Below are 22,331 nucleotides of genomic sequence, written 5' to 3' on the forward strand. Positions count from 1 at the left end.
ACGAGCAAGAAAACACTGAGCATGTGTCAGAATAAACAGCCGACACATGCTCAGTACACAAGAAAGCAAGCCCAGCTGATGGAGCAGATATCTAAGGAGAGAAGGGAACGGTAAGAAGCCAGAGGAAGGAACAACTGGACCAGCCCATGACATCTTTGTACACATCCGTCCTATGCATGCTGGGGGTTCAAACAGCACTTCAATGGAATTAAAAAAAAAAAAAAAAAAGAAAACGAAATAGGAAGGGTGATGTAAATTAGAAAAATAGAGATAATTCTGATATAAATTGGAGAAATAAAAGTGTATAGTAAGGCCACATTCCTATGTACAGTCATGGCCAAAAGTTTTGAGAATGACACCAAAATTATATTTTCACATGATCTGTTGCCCTCTGGTTTTTAATTGTGTTTGTCTGATGTTTACATCACATACAGAAATATAATTGCAATCATATTATGAGTACCAAAAGGTTATATTGACAGTTAGAATGAGTTAATGCAGCAAGTCAATATTTGCAGTGTTGACCCTTTTTCTTCAGGACCTCTGCAATTCTCCCTGGCATGCTCTCAATCAACTTCTGGACCAAATCCTGACTGATAGCTGTCCATTCTTGCATAAGCAATGCTTGCATTTTGCCAGAATTTGTTGGTTTTTGTTTGTCCACCCGTCTCTTGATGATTGCCCACAAGTTCTCAATGGGATTAAGATCTTGGGAGTTTCCAGGCCATGGACCCAAAATCTGTGTTTTGTTCCATGAGCCATTTAGTGATCACCTTTGCTTTATGGCAAGGTGCTCCATCATGCTGGAAAAGGCATTGTTGGGCGCCAAACTGCTCTTGGACAGTTGGGAGAAGTTGCTCTTGGAGGACATTCTGGTGCCATTCTTTATTCATGGCTGTGTTTTTAGGCAAGACTGTGGGTGAGCCGATTCCCTTGGCTGAGAAGCAACCCCACACATGAATCATTTCAGGATGCTTAACAGTTGGCATGAGACAAGACTGGTGGTAGCGCTCACCTCTTCTTCTCCTAATAAGCTGTTTTCCAGATGTCCCAAACAATCGAAAAGGGGATTCATCTGAGAAAATGACTTTACCCCAGTCCTCAGCAGTCCACTCCCTGTACCTTTTGCAGAATATCAGTCGGTCCCTGATGTTTTTTCTGGAGAGAAGTGGCTTCTTTGCTGCCCTCCTTGAAACCAGGCCTTGCTCAAGCAGTCTCCACCTCACAGTGCGTGCAGAAGCACTCACACCAGCCTGCTGCCATTGCTGTGCTAGCTCGGCACTGCTGGTAGTCCGATCCCGCAGCTGAAACAGTTTTAAGATACGGTCCTGGTGTTTGCTGGTCCTTCTTGGGCGCCCTGGAGCCTTTTTGGCAACAATGGAAGCTCTCTCCTTGCAGTTCTTGATGATGCGATAGATTGTTGACTGAGGTGCAATCTTTGTAGCTGCGATACTCTTCCCTGTTAGGCCATTTTTGTGCAGAGCAATGATGGCTGCACGTGTTTCTTTAGAGATAACCATGGTTAACTGAAGAGAAACAACGATACCAAGCACCAGCCTCCTTTTAAAGTGTCCAGTGGTGTCATTCTTACTTAATCATGACTGATCTCCAGTCCTGTCCTCATCAACACCCACACCTGTGTTAATGGAACAATCACTAAAACAATGTTAGCTGCTCCTTTTAAGGCAGGAATGCAATGATGTTGAAATGTGTTTTGGGGATTAAAGTTCATTTTCCTAGCCAATATTGACTTTGCAAGTAATTGCTGTTAAGCTGATCACTCTTTATGACATTCTGGAGTATATGCAAATTGCCATTAGAAAAACGTAAGCAGTAGACTTTGTAAAAATTAATATTTGTAGCATTCTCAAAACTTTTGGCCATGACTGTAGTGTAAATACTGCAGGGTTTTTTTCCACAATCTTCGGCACTTAACTAAGTAAAGTGGATGTGATTTCTTGAAAATGTAGGCCGACTGTGCATTTAATGATGCCATTGAACTGTGTGTTGTTGGTGGGTTGTTTTTTTTATAGGCTTCTGTGGGGGACCAAAACAAATAAACTTATTTTAAAATATGCAATTACCTTTATAAATGTAGACTCTCAACATTACTGCAAAAAACAGCTTCAAATCTGCACCCAAATCCCATCAAATAAAGGGGAATGTGCATCAAAAAGCCACAATCATCAGAGAAGATTGGAATTGAGTATTTGGATGCAAAAAAAATGCAGATAAAAACCACCTGAATAAAACAACTTGTACGCTAAATCTGAACACGACCTTTACCTACCTAATATGTATAACTTGTTCATAAAATCCTGTGTGATGAGCTGGATAATGTTATGTATTTCTACAAGAATAAGAGAAGCCTGTGTACAGGAGATATCAAACCTGCGCGTTTTACATAATATACAATAAGGCAGATTTATCAAGGCTATCTATACGAAACATACATTTTGTTTTTTTCCATAGAAACTAATCACAGCACAGCTTTACACAGGTTAATAAATGAAAGCTGCTCTGGGCAGCAAAAACAGGTTTCTTTTTGACACTTTTGATAAATGAGGCCCAATATCTCCACAAGACAATATGTCTGCATCAGCGTATAATATGATATTCAATATTCTCCTGAAATCTAGGTATAGGCTATGCCTTCCCCACGTTTTTGGTATTTTTAGCTTCTATTGTGTAGCACTGTTTACACACCTATTACAGATGTCACTACAAGGAATCATCGATCTTCTCATTTCATTAATTCTAGATGTTTTCAAATGTTCCGAATAATTCACCAGATTACAGATACAGCAGAAGACATATTACTGGTAAGTGCTATTGATCACCGCTAAATTGTGCATTACAAGGAGGGCTATTAGTCACTGCCCTCTGGCTCCTATTCTCCATTGGGCTTAGTAGTACCGTACATTCATGGAAGTTACTACGGTAACTATGGAGAACTGCTGCTACACACAGTGAATGGGAAACATCCTATGTAATCATATGGGGATCTGCTAGTTATATATACCTTTCCAGAATTACTCTTTCATTTATGAGTTATCGGGCATCCTGAGATATCCCGTGACTTCTGACCAGTCATTGATCCACGTAAGCAATCACTTTGGGAGAGCCTTTCCCTATCTGCACTTTACTGTAGTATGGCCATTTGCTCGCAGGCTAAGCCATGTATTACTTGTGGATTTTGCTGTGGATTTCACTCCTTAAAAAAATGCATCTATTATAACAATAACAAGCTGTTCACTAGCAGGATACTCGCATGCTTTTCTTTAATACTTCTAATATGCTGTGGCTAAATGCATTTTCCAATTTTGTAAAATCTATTTGCCAGATGCTGTATCATTAAAATTGAAAGTGTTTTACTCACCCATCCCTGGTCCAGCGCTGAGTCCTGGTCGCTGTCCCCATATCTCGATTTGTCTTCAGCACTGCAGCCTAACTTTATTTCTACTGCAGAGTCTGACAAGCAACCTGAGGCTTCTGTATTGTTCAGCCAGAGCCGGGCATCAGCTGTTTCAGTTCACTGACCTTCAGCTCTGCAGGAGTTAATTCCTGCAGACTGGTGAGCAGGACCTAAGTGCTCAGTTTGCTGATTGCCAAGTGCAGCTGTCACTTCCCTATTTAAGGCACTGCCTCCTTCCAGGAGGAGGCGATGTCAGCTTCAGTTTTTACTCCAGCGATCCCGGTCTTGGTGCTTTTCCAGTATATGGTGATCCGTGCTGCGCTTCTGAGTGGTGTGAGCACTCCCCTTTTGTGCGTTACTTCTTTCCCTTTTGCGTTGCCCCCCCAGTACACATATTGCCTCTCCTGTTTGTTTTGAGTGCTGTGTGTACGAGTTTCCATTCTCCCTTGTCTGTGTCATTTTATGGCTTTTTAAAACAAAAGAAAGATCACACAAATTAGAGGCGCACATCAAAAAAATAACAATAATTGTTATCTTGATGTGTGCCTCTAATTTGTGTGATCTTTCCTTTGTCTTGAACTTTGCTCTCCACACAAGAGGCTGCACTCATGTTAGTTATTGGTCAGGATGTGCACTCCTAATCTCTTTATACAATTTTATGGCTTTTTGTCTTTGTGTTTTCTGGCCCACCCCAAGGGAGTAAGATCAGGGTTCGGACAGGAGTTAGGATCACGCTGGGGGCTCAAACCTGGTTACCATTAAACCTACCTTCAAGATAAAGAACAGCGCAGGGTCACAAATCTTAGGGCCACAACGAAGGAGAAGCTCTGCGTCACTGAATAGATAGGTGCTCTGAGGTAAAAAACATACAAAGGGAAGGATAACCCCGGCACACTACCACTCCCAAAAATAGACAATAATCCAGTAATAAATATGCAAAAAAAGTTTCTTTATTGATCAGGTTGTTCAAAATTTATCACGTGCATGTGCTTGGTCCACAAATTAATTAAGACGTTTCGCATATACTGAGTCATACTAATATACATGTGGCATAGCTGCTAGACCCTGCTGCAGAAGGATCAGGGTTCTTTAGAAAAGCAAGGAGGATATGGCCTGTGTGAGCTGTTAGTCCTGCCAATATATGTGAAAAATGCTAACCTAGACACGTCCAGGGAGGAAGTGTGGCCGGTGAATCCGGTAGGAGAATGTGATCATTCCTAACCTCCGCTGGGCATGTGTACCATGTGAGGGGTCCTGCAGGGGAGGTTAGGAATGATATGCTGTCTCATTGAAGACGGGTGACATTTAGGTCCTGGAACCCTTCCCCCGTCCTGCCTTCTAGTTTTGTATGGAGTCCTAGTACCTGCTACATCGCCCCTGATGCAGTGCACATTTAGCACCTGATAGTACCTTATTAATTACAGTGTATGACATTGGAGTGACTCTCCACATTGTCTTTATGCGGCCCAAGAGCCTAGTTTTTTCTTTGCCATATAAGTTCGTGATAAAAGTCCATGCTGACGAAGGCCCCTGGCCGAAACGTCTTAATTAATTTGTGGACCAAGCACATGCACGTGATAAATTTTGAACAACCTGATCAATAAAGAAACTTTTTTTGCATATTTATTACTGGATTATTGTCTATTTTTGGGAGTGGTAGTGTGCCGGGGTTATCCTTCCCTCTTTACAAATCTTAGGGCCAGCCTAGGAGCGCCTGTCCTGTCTCCATTTACCTTGTGATATTTTGCAATTATAGGTAATTATGATATATCCAATGTATTCACCATTCATGTCTGATGGGTGTTTGTTGCAGAAAAAAGTTGTAGTGTTGTATATAAACAGTAAAATGAATGAATTTCTGTAATGTTATTCACACATTGCATCTTTTCCCTCCTGTTTTTTGCCCTGTAGTACGCTTAATAAACAAAACAAAACTGCAAAATGTCCATTCTTTTAGTGTTTTTACTGCAGTTTTACTTTCTTGAGATTGAAAGGGATTCACTGCATAAATACTTAAAAAAGCATTAAACTTACTAATATACTTTACAAAAGACAAGGTGCCCAGGAGTCTATTTAGCGGCACTTTCATTTGTATCAACATGTACAGAACTTCCCTCTCCCTTTGTGAAGAGTTTAAAGGCCCTGTGCGCACGCTGCGTTTTTACCCACGTTTTTGCTGCAAAAATTTCTTGAGAAAATGGTTGTAACCTTTCTGCAGACATTCCCCAGCAAAACCTATGGAAACAAAAACAGCTGTGCGCACACTGCGTTTTTTCCTCAAGAACATTCTTTCTGCAGAATTTCTTGAGAAAAAGAATGAGCATGTCACTTCTTTTCTGCAGATACCTGCGTTTTTTGTCATAGATAATGGGAAAAAAAAAAGCAGGGAGCAACCTGCAGAAAAAAACGCATTAAAAACACATGCGTTTTTGTTGTGGTTTTTGAACGCAGGTGCGTTAATCTTTCATTCTCAAGAAATTTCTTGAGAAAAATCCTTTTTCTAGTGCGCACAGGGCCTAAAGGGGGCTGAGTGTCTGACTCCTTCCAGTAGCTAAGCTAGCCTCCATCCCCGTAACAGCTGATGAATAGGTAGAACAGAAAGGAGCCAGTCAAGCACATCACATGACAGCAAAAGAAGCTGTAGAAAAACTTCTCCTGTGTAAAAAATCAATGTAGAGGTGACATTACCTTGCCCCTCAGGACCAGTGCTTTATTCTCCATATCAGGGCACTGCACTTTTTTAATTAGAGTATACAGAGGGGGAAATAGGTATTGAACATCTCACAAATTTTTTAAGGAAATATATTTCTAAAGGTGCTATTGATATGAATTTCTCACAAGATGTTGGTAACAACCCATCCAATCCAGTACATTCAAAGAAATAAAACCATAAAGTACATGTCCATAAATTAAGTTATGTGTAATAATGAGAAATTACAGCGGTGCACACGCTCATTAGATGCTTCAATACACAAGATAAGGTTAGACTCAGTCTATTGCTGCTAATGTACATGTGAATTTCCAGAAAGAACAGGAAGTATGAGTCTAGAACAGCCCCCAGTGGCCACTATGAAAATTGCAATATTTCTCTTCACATTTTTTTAATTCATATTGTTACATGACAAAAAAACAAAAACAAATAAATGAAAAATTGGCTCCTAAAATACATTTAACATAAAAGCCTGATTATAAGTTGTGTATGTTTTTCTGTTTACACATTCCCTTTAACATGAAGGTGCCCTGCCTTTACTTGATCACTTACTATTGATTTAGGTTACAAAGGACGTTATTAAAGAGTTTGCGGCAGATGGTGTCAAATACCTTGAATTACGAAGCACACCGAGAGAGTCGTCCACAGGTACTATCTATTTTCTTATATCAGTGTAGGTATTTTTAGGAACCATTTAAAAAATTTTGTGATCATCTCAAAATCAAAGGACCAGACAATTGGCATATTAGCTGGTCCATGTGTTCACCAGATGGATACATTTACGCCATTGCTTAATTTCTTTGCAGGGATGACAAAGCGAACATATGTGGAGACTGTGCTTGAAGGGATTAAGCAGTGTAAGGCGGAAGAAGTGGACATCGATGTCAGGTATGCCTCGCCCACTGGTACACCTCTATCTTGTGCCTATTTTCACTTACCCACAGTATTTACTATATTCTGTTAAGTAAAGAAATCCATGGAAAAGGTATCTTAATAAAAAGCAGCTATCTTTTAGGGTAGAAATATCTGTATAACCTCGTTGTAATGTTTTATAAGTAGATTTATTTTTAATATCCGGTAATGTAATTTAGTAGACGAATTGTAATACTATAATATATATATATTTATTTATTTCATCCCAGCTCACCAATACAATAATTACAATGGCTGGTCATTCTCCATCGAATTGCAGGAATTCATCACTATGTGAACACACTTTAGGGCTAGGACATACGGCGAGTAAATCAGCCCAAGTGGAATGTGATAAAACAATCGCATTCCACTCGGAGCCATGTTACTCTATGGGGCCATTCCCATCTGCGATTATTTTCTCAGCCCTAATCGGACTGAGAAAAGAGTCACAGCATGCAACAAGTGGAATCCGATCCATATTCACTCGCACCCATACAAGTCTATGGGCGCGAGTGAAACATTGCACTGCACGTGGATGACACCGGAGTGGAGTGCGATAATTGCATCAGCTGGCAATGGAGGAGATGGGGAGATTAGTCCCTCTTTCTCCTCCGCAGCTGTGATCCGATTGTAGGATCAGATCACAGTGGAATGACACTTGGCTCACGCTCGCAGCACAGCGGGAGTCGGTGGTCATTAGCATATCGTATCTGATGCTCTTACGTTCATGTGGCCCCAGCCTAAATCATCCTATTTTTCTGAAATTCTTTTTTTTCTTTTCAGATTCTTACTAGCAATTGACAGAAGAGGTGGTCCAACAGTTGCAAAAGAAACTGTAAAGTTGGCAGAAGAATTTTTCCACTCTACCAATGACCTTGTTCTAGGCCTGGACCTCAGCGGCGACCCGACTGTGAGTTTCCTCCATTTGCTGACATTTCATATACCTCATGACTAATGTTGCCAACCAGTTTTACAGATTGTATTTATCTATACTTTGTTCTTCACTAAGGCCCTATGCGCACTGGAAAACGGAATTTTCTTAAGAAAATTCCGCAGGGTCTGAAAGATTACCGCACCCGCGGTAAAAAAAAAACGCGGCAAACCGCACCCGAAAACCGCATGCGGTTTGCTGCGGTTTTACCGTGGTATTGTTCGCGGTATTGCCGCGGTTTTGCCACATGCGGGTTGGTACATGTGCTTCACTGCATTCAATGCAATAAATCACATTGAAAAAAAAAAGAAGTAATTTGCTTCTGAGATAGATAGCAGACAGATAAATAGACAGATAGAAGAATAGATCTAGGGATAGATAGAGGGATAGATAGTCCCTGTGAGCACACGCTGCATTTCTCCTGAGCAGTAGTGTGTTCACATTACCGGCCGTGGGAAATGCCCTGTGGTTAGCTCTCTGCTATCTCGTTGCGAGGCTGCATTCAGCAGTGTCAGTCGCGGCTGGATGCAAGCATCGCAGGACGTGGATTACGTCGGAGCTGTGTGTTTTGGGGGGGTTAATAAAATGGTGAACCAGGGGCTTTTTTGTGTTTTATTTAAAATAAATGATTTTTCGGTGTGTGTGTGTTTTTTCACTTTTCTTACGGGTTGAGCATGTCAGCTGTCTCATAGACGCTGCCATGATCAAGCCTGGACTTAGTGGGGGCGATCCGCCGCCATTAACTCCTTATATTACCCTGATTTGCCACCGCATCACGACATCTGGAAGAGCCAGAGACACTCCGTTACTGCCGCATAATGGATGCGACAGTCCCGGGGCAGCTGCGGGCTGATATTTTCGGCTGCGGGAGGGGGGGGGCAATAACCCTGTCCCTCGCCCTCCCCAGCCTGAGAATACCGGGCCGCCGCTGTGTGCTTACCTCGGCTGGACGGTAAAAATACAGCGGAGCCCACGTGTTTTTTTTTTTTCTGTATGTCCGTTTGCTTTCTATGTGTATTCTATATGTCTGTGTGTGAGTGTGAGTGTGTCTGTGTTCTATGTCTGTGATGTGTGTGTTTACTCTCTGCTCCGCTTCCTCTTCCTGTCATAATGACATCACTTCCCTGCAAACCGCAGGCAGCGATGAACATTACCGCAGGTAAACCGCGAAATGCCGGAGGGAATAACGCAGGAAAACCCAATGAACCGCACAGAATTTGCTGCCTGCGTTATTCCCTGCGGGATTTCACGATTGCATTACAGTCAATGGAGTGAAATCCAGCAGTGACTTGCGGAAAAGAAGTGACATGCAATTGTTTTTGCTGTGGGAATCCCACAGCAAAACATGCAGCTGTCAAAATCCGCATAGTGCGCACAGCATTTTTTTTCCCATAGGTTTTGCTGGTGATTCACTGCAGAGATGTTATGAACATAACATGCAGCAAAACCGCAGGAAATCCGTGGCAAAAGCTGGCAAGTGCGCACAGGGCCTAAAGTTGTGGTTTTTTTTTTTTCTTTTTGTTTTTTTTTTACTATTTCTATTTATGTATCTAATGTAATTTATTAAACATTTTTCTTTATATGTACGGTATGTTCACATGTAGCATTTGTGCTGTGTTTTTTTCCACATTAAATTAGTGGCGTATTGGCAAGAAATACACAGCGTACTTTTCACTTGAGTGCCAATGTCTCAGGAGCTTTCATGTAGCGACATTAGTAGACACGTGTTTTCATGTAGTGACGTTGGTAGAGACAGGCTGGTTATTAAAGGGATCTCCAGGAGGAATATAGACAAAAATAACTAAAGGAAATGTAATTTTAAATAAATTCCCTAATACATTTAATTACTAAATCACAATCCATTTGTCTAGTAAAGTAATAACTAGACCAATTAATTCCACTGTTTTGTTACACTGGCAGAAATCTCTTCAAAAATGTTCATATAACATGTGCCAATGATCATGTACAGTAGAAACTCCATCCCTTCCCTGCATGTTTCTGGAGACATACTCCCAGTGGGTATTTTGATCTAATACTGGAGGTAAGAAGAGGCTGCTCATACTGCTTTCCAGCTATTCTATTTGACCTAATAGTGGAGATAATAGGGGTGTTGAAATAAGAAGAGGCTGCTCATACTGCTGTCAACCCTGTTTACCTGATCTACACCTTGAGATATCAGGTGATGAGGAAAGAAGAGACTTAACACTGCTGTCCACCCTGTCTATTTGATCTAATGCTAGAGATACCAGAGGTGCTCATGTAAGAAGAGGCTGCTCACACTTCTAAGTATTTAGGAATTTATTTAAAATGACATTTCCTTTTAGTTAATTTTTTTTTTAAATTCCCACAGAACTTCTTTAAGGGGTATCTTAAGGGTGTGCTATAAAACATTTAATGAGACGAGGACCTGTGTCAGCTTTACATAATAAAGACATTTTCAGCTTCTTTATGTAAACCGTCTGGCCTTATTCTTACGTCTCTTTTTTTACGATTGAGGAAAACTGACCAAGTTTGATCAGTGAGTTTTCGTTAGACTCTAGTCCGATTGTCATCAGTTTTTCTTGCATATGAAAAAGGAAAAAAAATCTGTTTCATATGCAACAGTACTTGAAAATAAGACCACACAGATGCCATCTGAGTGCTGTCCACATTTTTTTCATGCACCATAGACTTACATTGCCGATTTTTAATCCGACACCCAAATCAAAGTTGGACATGTCTCTGTGATTTTGCATGGACCACTCGGTCTTCAGAAAATCCCTGACATAAGAATGACCCCATTCACTATATAGGTACAACTGTTATCTGTGAAAAATACGCATAGCACTCGCAAACGAAAAACGGACATCTGAATGAGGCCTTAATGTTTCTTTTTTCTAGCAGCAGGTGAAAAATTGTACAAACTTGTGACAGATCCAGCACAGAGTCATGTTCTCTGTTGTGGTTTTAACCTGAACATAAAGAGCTTTTATGAGAATACATTTTTTGGTTTGAGATGTTTATACCATTAGATAGATAGCAGCCCATGTACCATTGGTGTACTTTCTTGCAGAACACAGACATAATGTGCCCCTGAGCTCTTATCCTTGAGGAGGCCCCTGATTGTTGCCTAGTGTCATAGAAGAGCTCTATGACAAAAGTGGCCTTATCTCATATGTACCATCTGTTCCTAGAATACAGGGAGAGCAAGACAGTGTACAGTAAACACTCATCGGAGCTATCTTGCATCAGAGAATGTGCCGAAAACACAAGCTGTGCTACCAGGATTGTCTGAAGGCACATATGTGTCAAATCATTTCTATGATCCTTTACATGTGTGGATAAAAAACAAAAAAAACAAAGCAGAAAAAGATTAGAAGTCTAATGTCCAGCCCTTGTAATAAAAGTAGATTCTTCTATATTCAAGAATTAAAAATACAGCTTCATGTTTCCAGACATATGTATGTGTAATGCCAATGCATTTCATACTAATACATGTTGCTGTTTAACCATTTTAAGGGAACCCGACATCTGATACATGCAGCTTATGATCCATATGTTATCCACCAACTATGCTGGGCTCTGAAAAATTCTAGGTTTTCAGATATAAACATACCGTATTTTTCGTTTTCTAAGACGCACCCCAAATTTAGAGCAGGAAAATAAGAAAAAATAATTTTAAATGTTAAAATGAGGGTCCGTCTTATAATCCTAGTGCATCTTAATTGTAATGCTCACCAGGGGGAGGGGCGGTGGTGGAGCCGCTCAGGAAGGTCATAGGAGGCAGGGTCAGCGATGCTGGAGGGTCAAAGGAGGGGATGCTACGGCTCAGGAGGGTCGGCGATACTGTGGGCTTGGGGGTGTCATAGCGGTGGCGTGCACCATTGATCTGCCGGCGGGTTTGCAGGGGTGTCGCAGCAGTGGTGGGCGCCATTGATCTGCTGTAAGGATGCCTTGGAGCAACTCAGGAGGGTCACAGGACGGGGTGTCTCGGCGGTAGGTGCCATTGATCTGGCTACGGGCTCCATTAAATAGCCTGTAGTTAACGAGATGGACTTCAAGAAAATGGCCGCTGTGGTGGTACGTGCACAGATAGGACTCCATTCTATTGAAGTCCATCTGCGCACGCGACACCACCGCGGCCATTTTCTTGAAGTCCATCGCGTCAACTGTGGGCGAATCAATGGAACCCGCAGCCAGATCAATACACCCGACACTGAGCTATCCCATCCTGTGACCTTCCTGAGCCGCTCCACTGCTTCTTCGAGCCCTCCTATGACCCTACTCAACCACGGCCGCCACATGGTAAACTATATCCGGATTGTTAGACGCACCTGCATTTTACCCCCAGTTTTGAGGGAATAAAAGTGCATCTTTTATAATCTGGAAAATATGGTACTTTAAAAGCCAACATGGTCCAAGGTACACATTTGACCAGATGAAAAGATGGGTCCCGGGTTCACATATATCTCATGCAGGGAGACCTTTGGGAGCGGAAGGGAAGAATCCACACAGGACCTGTCTTTTTGACTAGTCACCTGTGTGGCTTGATCCTCAGCAGCTTGTAAAATCAAACAAACATGGCTAAAAATCATACAGCCGATGTCCAATACAAGATGCCTGTGGATTGGGTAGCATATATCCGCTGTAAGGTTCTTTTTTAAATACCACTTCCACGCTCTGAAAGTGCCATTTAAGTGGCACAATCCCAGTGGAGCATCTATTCCAGGACCCATTGCAATCAGGGTGCCAATGGGTTGCTTTGACAGCTGGTGGCCTTCTAAAGTCCCTTGTCACCACCACCACTGTGCTCCTGTGAAGCCACGCCGTAGGGTTTTATAGGTGATCGTTATTTGTATTATATACTGTAATGCTGAAGTACTGCAGTATATAGAATATGTGACCAAACTGTTTCAGGTTCAAGTCCCTATAGGGTAGTAAAAAAGAAATTGTAAAGGATTAATAGAAAATTGTAAAGAAATTAAAGAGATTGTCCCAGATTAAACAAATCATGACCTATCTGCATGATTGGCAAACAATGCAAGACTGATAGGAGTTTAGCTCCCTGGCATCCCCATGGGTTAAGGCCATGTCTCACTAAGCGACATCGCTAGCGACATCGCTGCTGAGTTATGGTTTTTGTGACGCCACAGAGATCTTGCCAGCGATGTCGCTGTGTGTGACATCCAACAGTGACCTGGCCCCTGCTGTGAGGTCGCCGGTCGTTGCTGAATGTCTTGGACCATTTTTTGCTCGTTGCTCTCCCGCTGTGAAGCACACATCGCTATGTTTGACAGCGAGAGAGCAGCGATCTGAATGTGCAGGGAGCCGGCTTCTGCGGACGATGGTAACCAAGGTACACATTGGGTAACCAAGCAAAGGCTTTGCTTGGTTACCCGATATTTACCTTGGTTACCAGCGTCCGCAGCTTCTAGAAGCCGGCTCTCTGCACACGTAGCCAAGGTACAGATCGGGTAACTATAAGCAAAGCGCTTTGCATAGTAACCCGATGTGTACTATGGTTACCAAGCACAGCGTCGTTACATGGGTTGCTGGTGGCTGATCTCTGATCGCTGTGGATATCTGCCTGTTTGACAGCTCACCAGCGACCATGTAGCGACGCTCCAGGGATCCATGCCAGGTCAGATCGCCGGTGGGATCGCTGGAGCGTCGCTAAGTGTGACGGTACCTTTAGCCAAAATCTGCTCTGGTAGCAGAAGAGGTGAATGCAATGTAAATTGTTTAGTAGCTGCTGCTGATTACTGCCCCTTATCTCTGATTCAAGTGAATAGGAAATTAAAAACATCCACTTGTTTCCATAGATTTCAGCAGAGCTTTGGGGGTGCTGGGGAGCAATACGTCACCAATTGTTTAACCTAGACAATAACTTGAAAAAAAAAAAAAGCACATTCGTATCACCACATCTAGAAAAGTCTCATCTGTCAAGACATAAGGATATTCAATCAATAAGGTAAATCAAAAAGCTACATACCATAAATATATAAATAAATAAATAAAAATGCCAAAACTGCCTTTTTTTTTTTCTTTATTGTTCTTTTGGGAGACCCAGACCATGGGTGTTTAGCTTCTGCCTCCGGAGGACACACAAAGTACTACACTTAAAAGTGTAGCTCCTCCCTCTGAACTTATACACCCCCTGGTAGCCAGTCCTAGCCAGTTTATTGCTTTGTGTCAGGAGGCATACATCCACACATGCATTCTCATCTGATTTGTTTGACTTTTGGAAAAAGTTTGAAGAAAAGCGGGTCCATGTCTGAACTCCCGGCATGTCCCTTCTCACCCCACTGTGTCGGCGGTGTTGTTAAGGTTGATTTACAAGGCTGCAGCCTTACATGCCGCGCTCCTTCACCATCCCTTCTGGGCTCTGGCTTGAAGTGGGAGCCAGCACGGTCTCCATGCCTGGCAGGAGTCCGGTCTCCATCCACAGCCCCTTGAGGATTCTGTTGGACCGGAGCACTCATCCCCAGGGACATGGCCCTGCGTCTCAGCAGCTAAGTATCTGAGACGGTTATGTTGGGGGTCCCGGTTCTTTATTGTAAGGGGAGAGTATGCTGTATGTGATTGTTTTAACTTTCCCGGCGGGTTCTCTAGCTTTTGCCTGAGAACCGCGCCGATGGTGCCTGCTTGTCGGCCTCGCCGCTTAAATTTAGGCCCTGGCTTCGCCGGAGGCCTAGTTTCATTTTCCAAGCAAGCAGGCCTGCGGAGACACCATCACATGTTTCTCAACGCTGGCAGGAAACTAGCCAGGTCTTTCACCGGGAAGGAACAACCACGGGAAGGGCAGTCTCCAGTCAAGGAGACCACCTATGCCAAACATGGTATCCATCCACAGACAGCCGTTTCGGGGTATTTGCCCCTCATCAGTGTGGAGTAGGAATCTGGCTAGTGGGACATTGCCTAGTAAAAGACTATGTGAGCAAGGATGGTTGACCTTAGGGAGATCAACATCCACCACTGCGGAGACACCATCACGTGTTTCTCATTGCAGTGATTCTAGAGCAATGCCCCCTGGGAAATATTCAAAGCAAGAAGTCCTGCGGAGACACCATCACATGTTTCTCAACGCTGGCAGGAAACTAGCCAGGTCTTTCACCGGGAAGGAACAACCACGGGAAGGGCAGTCTCCAGTCAAGGAGACCACCTATGCCAAACATGGTATCCATCCACAGACAGCCGTTTTGGGGTATTTGCCCCTCATCAGTGTGGAGTAGGAATCTGGCTAGTGGGACATTGCCTAGTAAAAGACTATGTGAGCAAGGATGGTTGACCTTAGGGAGATCAACATCCACCACTGCGGAGACACCATCACGTGTTTCTCATTGCAGTGATTCTAGAGCAATGCCCCCTGGGAAATATTCAAAGCAAGAAGGCCTGCGGAGACACCATCACATGTTTCTCAACGCTGGCAGGAAACTAGCCAGGTCTTTCACCGGGAAGGAACAACCACGGGAAGGGCAGTCTCCAGTCAAGGAGACCACCTATGCCAAACATGGTATCCATCCGAAACGGCTGTCTGTGGATGGATACCATGTTTGGCATAGGTGGTCTCCTTGACTGGAGACTGCCCTTCCCGTGGTTGTTCCTTCCCGGTGAAAGACCTGGCTAGTTTCCTGCCAGCGTTGAGAAACATGTGATGGTGTCTCCGCAGGCCTTCTTGCTTTGAATATTTCCCAGGGGGCATTGCTCTAGAATCACTGCGTTGAGAAACACGTGATGGTGTCTCCGCAGTGGTGGATATTGATCTCCCTAAGGTCAACCATCCATTCTCACATAGTTTCATTTTCCTGCCCTCGCATGTCACTCATGCAGAGGGACAGGTTCGGCTCCTCCCGGCGGCCGTTCTACACAGGGGAGGGACACTCCCCACTGCTGGGGCGTCCCTCCTTTCCTGCAGGTCTCTATAGCCCTCCAGTTCCCGCTCTTTTATAGGAACGCCCTCTTCTCAGGCAGAGTTCACTCTGCTCTGGGACATCCTGCATTCTGCATCTCTGCTGAGGTGCTGCGACTGGGGGACCGGGCTTCGGGATCTGGAGGGCACACAACACCGCGCTCAGCGGTCTGGTAAGCCACAGCCGGTCTCCGGTTGTGGACCTCTGTATATTCTCCCTGGGGTTCATTCTCTGCAAAGCCCCCACTCCAGCAGCATGTCTCACACAAGGAGCAAGGCTCCAAAGCTTTATTCTGCATGCACTGCATGTAAGCTCCTGCTGCCTGAGCCGAGTACCTATCCACATTGTGATGTCTGCTCTAACTTGGCGGTGCCACAGCCTGGAGTCTCACCCCCAGTGGTCTCTCAGGCTGCTGCTGCACCTGTGATTGAACCCCCGGCCTGGGTAGAGTCCTTTTCTAGGTCCATATCCCAGTCATTTGCTGAGTCCATGGGGCTTTTGTCCAGGACTTTGATGAATATGCATCAGCCCCCCTCACAGGGTGCCTCTAATACTTTTGACAGAGGACTCCTATCCTCTGACCTCCGTCCATCGGAGCTCACGGAGGATTCATCATCTGATCCCAGACCCCGTCCTTCTAAGAGAAGGCGCAGGGTTTCCTCCCCCTCCCCATCCCACGGCTCTGTCTCAAGAGCTGACTCTCAAGATGAGGAGGATGCCCTCACTGGGGGCTCGGAGGCTATGTATCCCATCGATTTCTCTGAGGGTGACTCAGATCTTAGTGATTTGATTGCTTCTATTAATTCTGTGCTGGATCTCAATCCGCCAGTGTCAGAGGAGCAACTCTCTTTGGCAGAAAAACATCAGTTTACCTCGCCTAAGAGAGTGAAGAGTGTGTTCTTTAACCACTCCAGTTTTCAGACCGCTGTAACCAAACCCAGGGCCTGCCCTGACAAACGCTTTCCAAAGCGTGGTTCTGATGACCGGTTTCCATTTCCACCTGAGGTGGTCAAGGAGTGGTCTCACTCCCCAAAGGTAGACCCTCCGGTGTCTAGGCTATCAGCCCGCACCGTTGTGTCGGTGGCTGACGGCACCTCACTTATGGATTCCACTGACCGTCAAATTGACCTTCTGGCCAAATCTGTGTATGAAGCTGCGGGGGGCGCGTCTTCCCCGACTTTTGCAGCAGTGTGGGCTCTCAAAGCCATCTCTGCTTCTCTAGAGGAGATGCATTCCCTCACCAAGGAATCTATGCCTGAGATGGTTACCTTAAAGGAGTTATCCGACATACACTCCAAAAAAAATTGTAAGCTAATCTGTGCTGTATTGTCATATAAATCACCCCTACATTGTTATTTTTAGTTTTCTAACTTTTGTTCCTCTTGAATTCACCCTTTATTCTCTGCAGCACCTTGTTTACATTCAGCTCCAACAAACATGACAATTTCCTGTATTCTTGGTTGCCAAACCTCAGTCAGAGCTGACGCCACCCAGCCTCAGTGTCCAGCCCCACCCCCTGCCCGGCCTCAGTGTCCAGAAACGCCTCCTGCCCTCCCTCTGCACATTCAATGGCTGTCAGTATTCTGCCCAGCACCTGACCTCTCAGCATGTGACAGAGCAGAGATCCAGCTTCTCTCATCTGTGACACAGCAATCAGCTCACATCCCATCCACAATGGTTACAGAAAGAGTTGTTACATGTTCCTCACCCCTTATAGATAAATGAATACTGTGTAAGGCCCCTTTCACACGTCAGTGATTCTGGGACGTTTGTGCTTTTTTTTTTAAACGTACCAGAATCACTGACATACGCAGACCCATTATAATGAATGGGTCTGCTCACACGTCAGTGATTTTTCACTGCACGTGTCTCCGTGCGGCGTACCCGCGTGTGCGTGATTGCCGCACGGAGACATGTCCTTTTTTTTCTGGCATCACTGATGTTCCACGGACCACACAGTGGTGTGGTCCGTGAAACACGTGCCAGAAAAAAACGTGCTTTTAAAATAAAAAAACATTTTAACTCACCCGGCGTCCAGCGATGTCCTCTGCAGCCCGTTCTCCCTGCTGCTTCTGAGCCGGCTCATTATTGTCGCGCATATTCATGATGCGCGACACAGCCGACCCGGAAGCAGCTACTGTGTGGCATCCGTTCCGTTCTGTATATGGTCCGTGTGTCATCTGCGTACCTTCCTATTTTTTTCATACTGCAAAAAAACGGAAGCGGCTAGATAGAGGGATAGATAGAGACAGATAGCTAGAGGGATAAATAGAGGGATGGATGAATGAATCAAGGGATAGATAGAGGGATAGATAATAGATGAGAAAGACCAATATAATGTCCTACCCCCCCCCCCCCCCCCTGCATAGTCTAAGCTGGCACCCTTTAGTGCCTTTCATGTGGCACTAAAGGGTGCTTAGCCTTGTATTTAGCCAATAAATAAATAAATAATTAAAAAAAAAACGACGTGAGGTCCCCCCTATCTTTTGTAGCCAGCTAGGGTAAAGCAGACGGCTGCAGCCTGCAGACCACAGCTGGCAGCTTCACCTTGGCTGGTAATCCAAAACAGAGGGCACCCCACGCTATTTAAAATTAAATAAATAATTTAAAACAAAAAACGTGGGGTCCCCCCCAAATTGCATCACCAGCCAAGGTAAAGCGGACAGCTGTGGTCTGGTATTCTCAGACTAGGGAGGTCCACCGTTATTGGACACTCCCCAGCCTAAAAATAGCAGGCTACAGCTGCCCCAGAAGTGGCGCATCCATTAGATGCGCCAATCCTGGTGCTTCGCCCCAGCTCATCCCGCGCCCTGGTGCGTTGGCAAACGGGGTAATATATGGGGTTGATGCCAGATGTGTAATGTCACCTGGCATCAAGCCCTGGGGTTGGTGAGGTCAGGCGTCTATCAGATACCCGACATCACCAACCCAGTCAGTAAGAAATAAAAAATAGACAACAAAAAAAGTTTTATTTGAAAAAACACTCCCCACATTCCCTCTTTCAACAATTTATTGACAAGAACAATCCAATCCGGGTCAGGCGTAATCCAATAAGGGGGTCGCACGGCGATCCATACCATAGTCAATGAGACTCCCAGTCAATGAAGAACAAAATGTTCCCCATTGGCTGGGAGAGCCGTGCAGTGACCTGAGCTAACATCAATAGGTCAGCCCAGGTCACTGCAGGGGATGCCGAGCGCTGCCGTCAGGAGGTTAGATGTGATCATTACCTGCAGTAACGATCTCCTGCTCTCCTGACGTCAGCGCTGTCACTGACTTCTATGCCCGCCGCGTTCTACGCAGTATCGCGATAGCCCGTGACGTCACTGCTAGTGACAGTCTCGGGCCGCCCGCGAGACGGGCAGAGAAGGCAGTGACCGCGGTGACGTCAGGAGGCAGGAGATCGTCACAGCAGGTAATTCTCATCTAATCTAACCTGCAGCTACATGTGCAGAGAGCAGGGAGCCGCGCACACTGAGCGCTGGCTCCCTGCTCTCCTAGCTACAGTACACATCGGGTTAATTAACCCGATGTGTACTGCAGTTACATGTCACAGTGCAGAGAGCAGGGAGCCGCGCACACTGCTTAGCGCTGGCTCCCTGCTCTCCTAGCTACAGTACACATCAGGTTAATTAACCCGATGTGTACTGCAGCTACATGTCACAGTGCAGAGAGCAGGGAGCCGCGCACACTGCTTAGCGCTGGCTCCCTGCTCTCCTAGCTACAGTACACATCGGGTTAATTAACCCGATGTGTACTGCAGTTACATGTCATAGTGCAGAGAGCAGGGAGCCGCGCACACTGCTTAGTGCTGGCTCCCTGCTCTCCTAGCTACAGTACACATCAGGTTAATTAACCCGATGTGTACTGCAGCTACATGTCACAGTGCAGAGAGCAGGGAGCCGCGCACACTGCTTAGCGCTGGCTCCTTGCTCTCCTAGCTACAGTACACATCGGGTTAATTACACGATGTGTACTGCAGCTACATGTGCAGACAGCAGGAGCCGGCGCTGGCAGCGTGAGAGCGGCGGAGGCTGGTAACGAAGGTAAATATCGGGTAACCACCTTGGTTACCCGATGTTTACCTTGGTTACAGCTTACCGCAGCTGCCGGCTCCTGCTCCCTGCTCGCTTCATTTCGTCGCTCTCTCGCTGTCACACACAGCGATCTGTGCGTCACAGCGGGAGAGCGACGACCAAAAAATGAAGCTGGACATTCAGCAACGAGCGGCAACCTCACAGCAGGGGCCAGCTCGTTGCTGGATGTCACACACAGCGACAGCGACGGGACGTCGCTGCAACGTCACAGAAAATGGTGACGTAGCAGCGACGTCGTTGTCGCTGTGTGTGATACCACCTTTAGCAGTCAGTGTCCCGCTCCCTGCCAGCCCCTCGGCGTGAGAAGTGCGGGCATCCGCGGGGCTGGCGCGGGACACTGACTGATGCACATACACAGATGACCCATGATGACACAGACAGCGCGCACGGGGGGAAGGGGGGGGACAGTTCCCAGGGCGCCAGGCAGTAAACATGATAAAGTGCTGGGGACACAGCGCTGACAGTGTATTTGACAGCAAGTGTTCCTTGCCTTATTGAACTGGACACTGAATCGGCTGGAATTCAGGGCGCACGTAGCTGGGCACAGGAGGTGGGGGAGGGAGACTACGGAGTGTGTGGGAGGTTGTAGGCAGAGTACGGGGTGCAGGGGAATGTGTGGGAGGGTGCAGGGAACGGGGGCGGTTACTCCACGCACTGTACAGCCCAGCAGGGAGGCGACATGCTGTTCCAGATTTGCATGCCAACATGGCCCTGCCCATGTAGACATGAAATGACCGTAAGCAGCAAAATCGCGGCAGGAGCGGTCACATGACCACTCTGAGCTGGGGGAGAGGGGCTGACAGCAGGGCAGGTAAGTGGTCTCTATCTACTTACCTGCCCCAATGTAGCCCAATAGTGTAATAATGAAAAAAAGTCAAAAGAAGCCGGATAACCCCTTTAAGTGCTCAGGCTTCAGTTTTTTCATCCTATGCCATGTCTGCCATGCTAGAGGCTGCTCACGGAATGCGGTGGCTTCAGCTAATTCTCTTGTTATCCGCAGGATTTTTTGGCTTCGAGAGTGGAAGGCAGATGCTTCTTCCAAGAAGTTTCTTGCTGGGCTCCCTTTTGCTGGTTCACGGCTGTTTGGTGAACAGCTGGATGAAATCATTAAAGAAGCTACTGGCGGGAAGAGTACTTCCATGCCGCAAACCAAGACCAGGAAACCCGCCCAGGGTAGGAATCAATTGAGGTTTCGTTCCTTTCGTTCCTCCAACTGGTCATCCTCTAAGCCTTCCGCCTCGTCCGCTAACTCAGCCAAGGATCAGAAATCCAACTGGCGCCCAAAAGCGCGTCCACAGGAGGTTCTGCACTAAGGCATCTTCCTCATGACTCTCGGCCCGCTCCAGCCACGTCCTTAGTCGGTGGCAGGCTCTCCCACTTTGGCGACGCTTGGTTAAAGCAAGTCTCCGATCAGTGGGTGAGAGACATCATATCTCACGGCTACAGGATAGAATTCTCTTCCAGCCCTCCAAACAGATTTTTTCTCTCAACTCCCCCCTGCTCCAAGGCCGCCGCCTTGCAGGCAAACGGAGTGATTGTCCCAGTTCCCGCTCAGGAACGGTTCAGAGGTTTTTACTCAAATCTCTTCCTAGTTCCAAAAAAGGACGGTACCTTCCGGCCCATCCTGGATCTCAAGCTTCTCAACAAGCATGTCCGGGTGCGGCATTTTCGCATGGAGTCTCTGCGATCAGTCATTGCCTCTATGACCCAAGGGGAGTTCCTGGCGTCCATCGACATCAGAGATGCCTATCTACATGTGCCAATCGCAGTGTCACATCAGCGTTGGTTACGTTTTGCGATAGGAGAGGATCATTTCCAATTCGTGGCTCTCCCCTTCGGGTTAGCCACGGCCCCTCGGGTATTCACCAAGGTCATGGCGGCAGTGATTGCGGTCCTGCACCTCCAGGGGTTAGCAGTGCTTCCTTATCTGGACGACCTTCTGGTCAAGGGTACATCCAGCGCAGACTGTCAGCGGAGTGTTTCGCTCACTCTCGCCACCCTAGCCCAATTCGGGTGGATTGTCAATCTTCCCAAATCCACTCTGACTCCGACCCAGAGTCTCACGTACCTAGGGATGCAGTTCGAGACTTTGCCGGCACTTGTGAAGTTGCCCTTAGACAAACAGCTGTCACTCCGGTTGGCGGTGCGCTCTCTCCTGAGGCCCCGCCGTTATACCCTCAGGCGTCTGATGCAGGTGCTGGGTCAAATGGTGGCCTCCATGGAGGCGGTTCCCTTTGCCCAGTTCCATCTGCGTCCTCTGCAGCTGGACATTCTCCGCTGTTGGGACAAGCGGCCTTCCTCCTTACAGAGGTTAGTGGCTCTGTCGCCACGGACCAGGAGCTCTCTTCAGTGGTGGCTTCGACCCCTCTCCCTGTCC

The 22,331-nt window shown here is 46.0% G+C and overlaps 1 protein-coding gene across 1 annotated transcript in view; it reads left to right on the forward strand.

The window, feature by feature from the left end:
- Positions 1-22,331, forward strand: part of MAPDA (N6-Methyl-AMP deaminase) — a 70,532-nt gene that overhangs the window by 19,446 nt on the left and 28,755 nt on the right. Inside the window, exons 3-6 of the mRNA XM_075342725.1 lie at positions 2,762-2,822; positions 6,689-6,773; positions 6,932-7,013; positions 7,821-7,947. Of these exons, the coding sequence (XP_075198840.1) occupies positions 2,762-2,822; positions 6,689-6,773; positions 6,932-7,013; positions 7,821-7,947 (355 nt within the window). The remainder of the gene's footprint in view (positions 1-2,761; positions 2,823-6,688; positions 6,774-6,931; positions 7,014-7,820; positions 7,948-22,331) is intronic.

The sequence above is a fragment of the Anomaloglossus baeobatrachus genome, chromosome 4, assembly GCF_048569485.1.
Source record: "Anomaloglossus baeobatrachus isolate aAnoBae1 chromosome 4, aAnoBae1.hap1, whole genome shotgun sequence".
NCBI lineage: Eukaryota > Metazoa > Chordata > Amphibia > Anura > Aromobatidae > Anomaloglossus > Anomaloglossus baeobatrachus.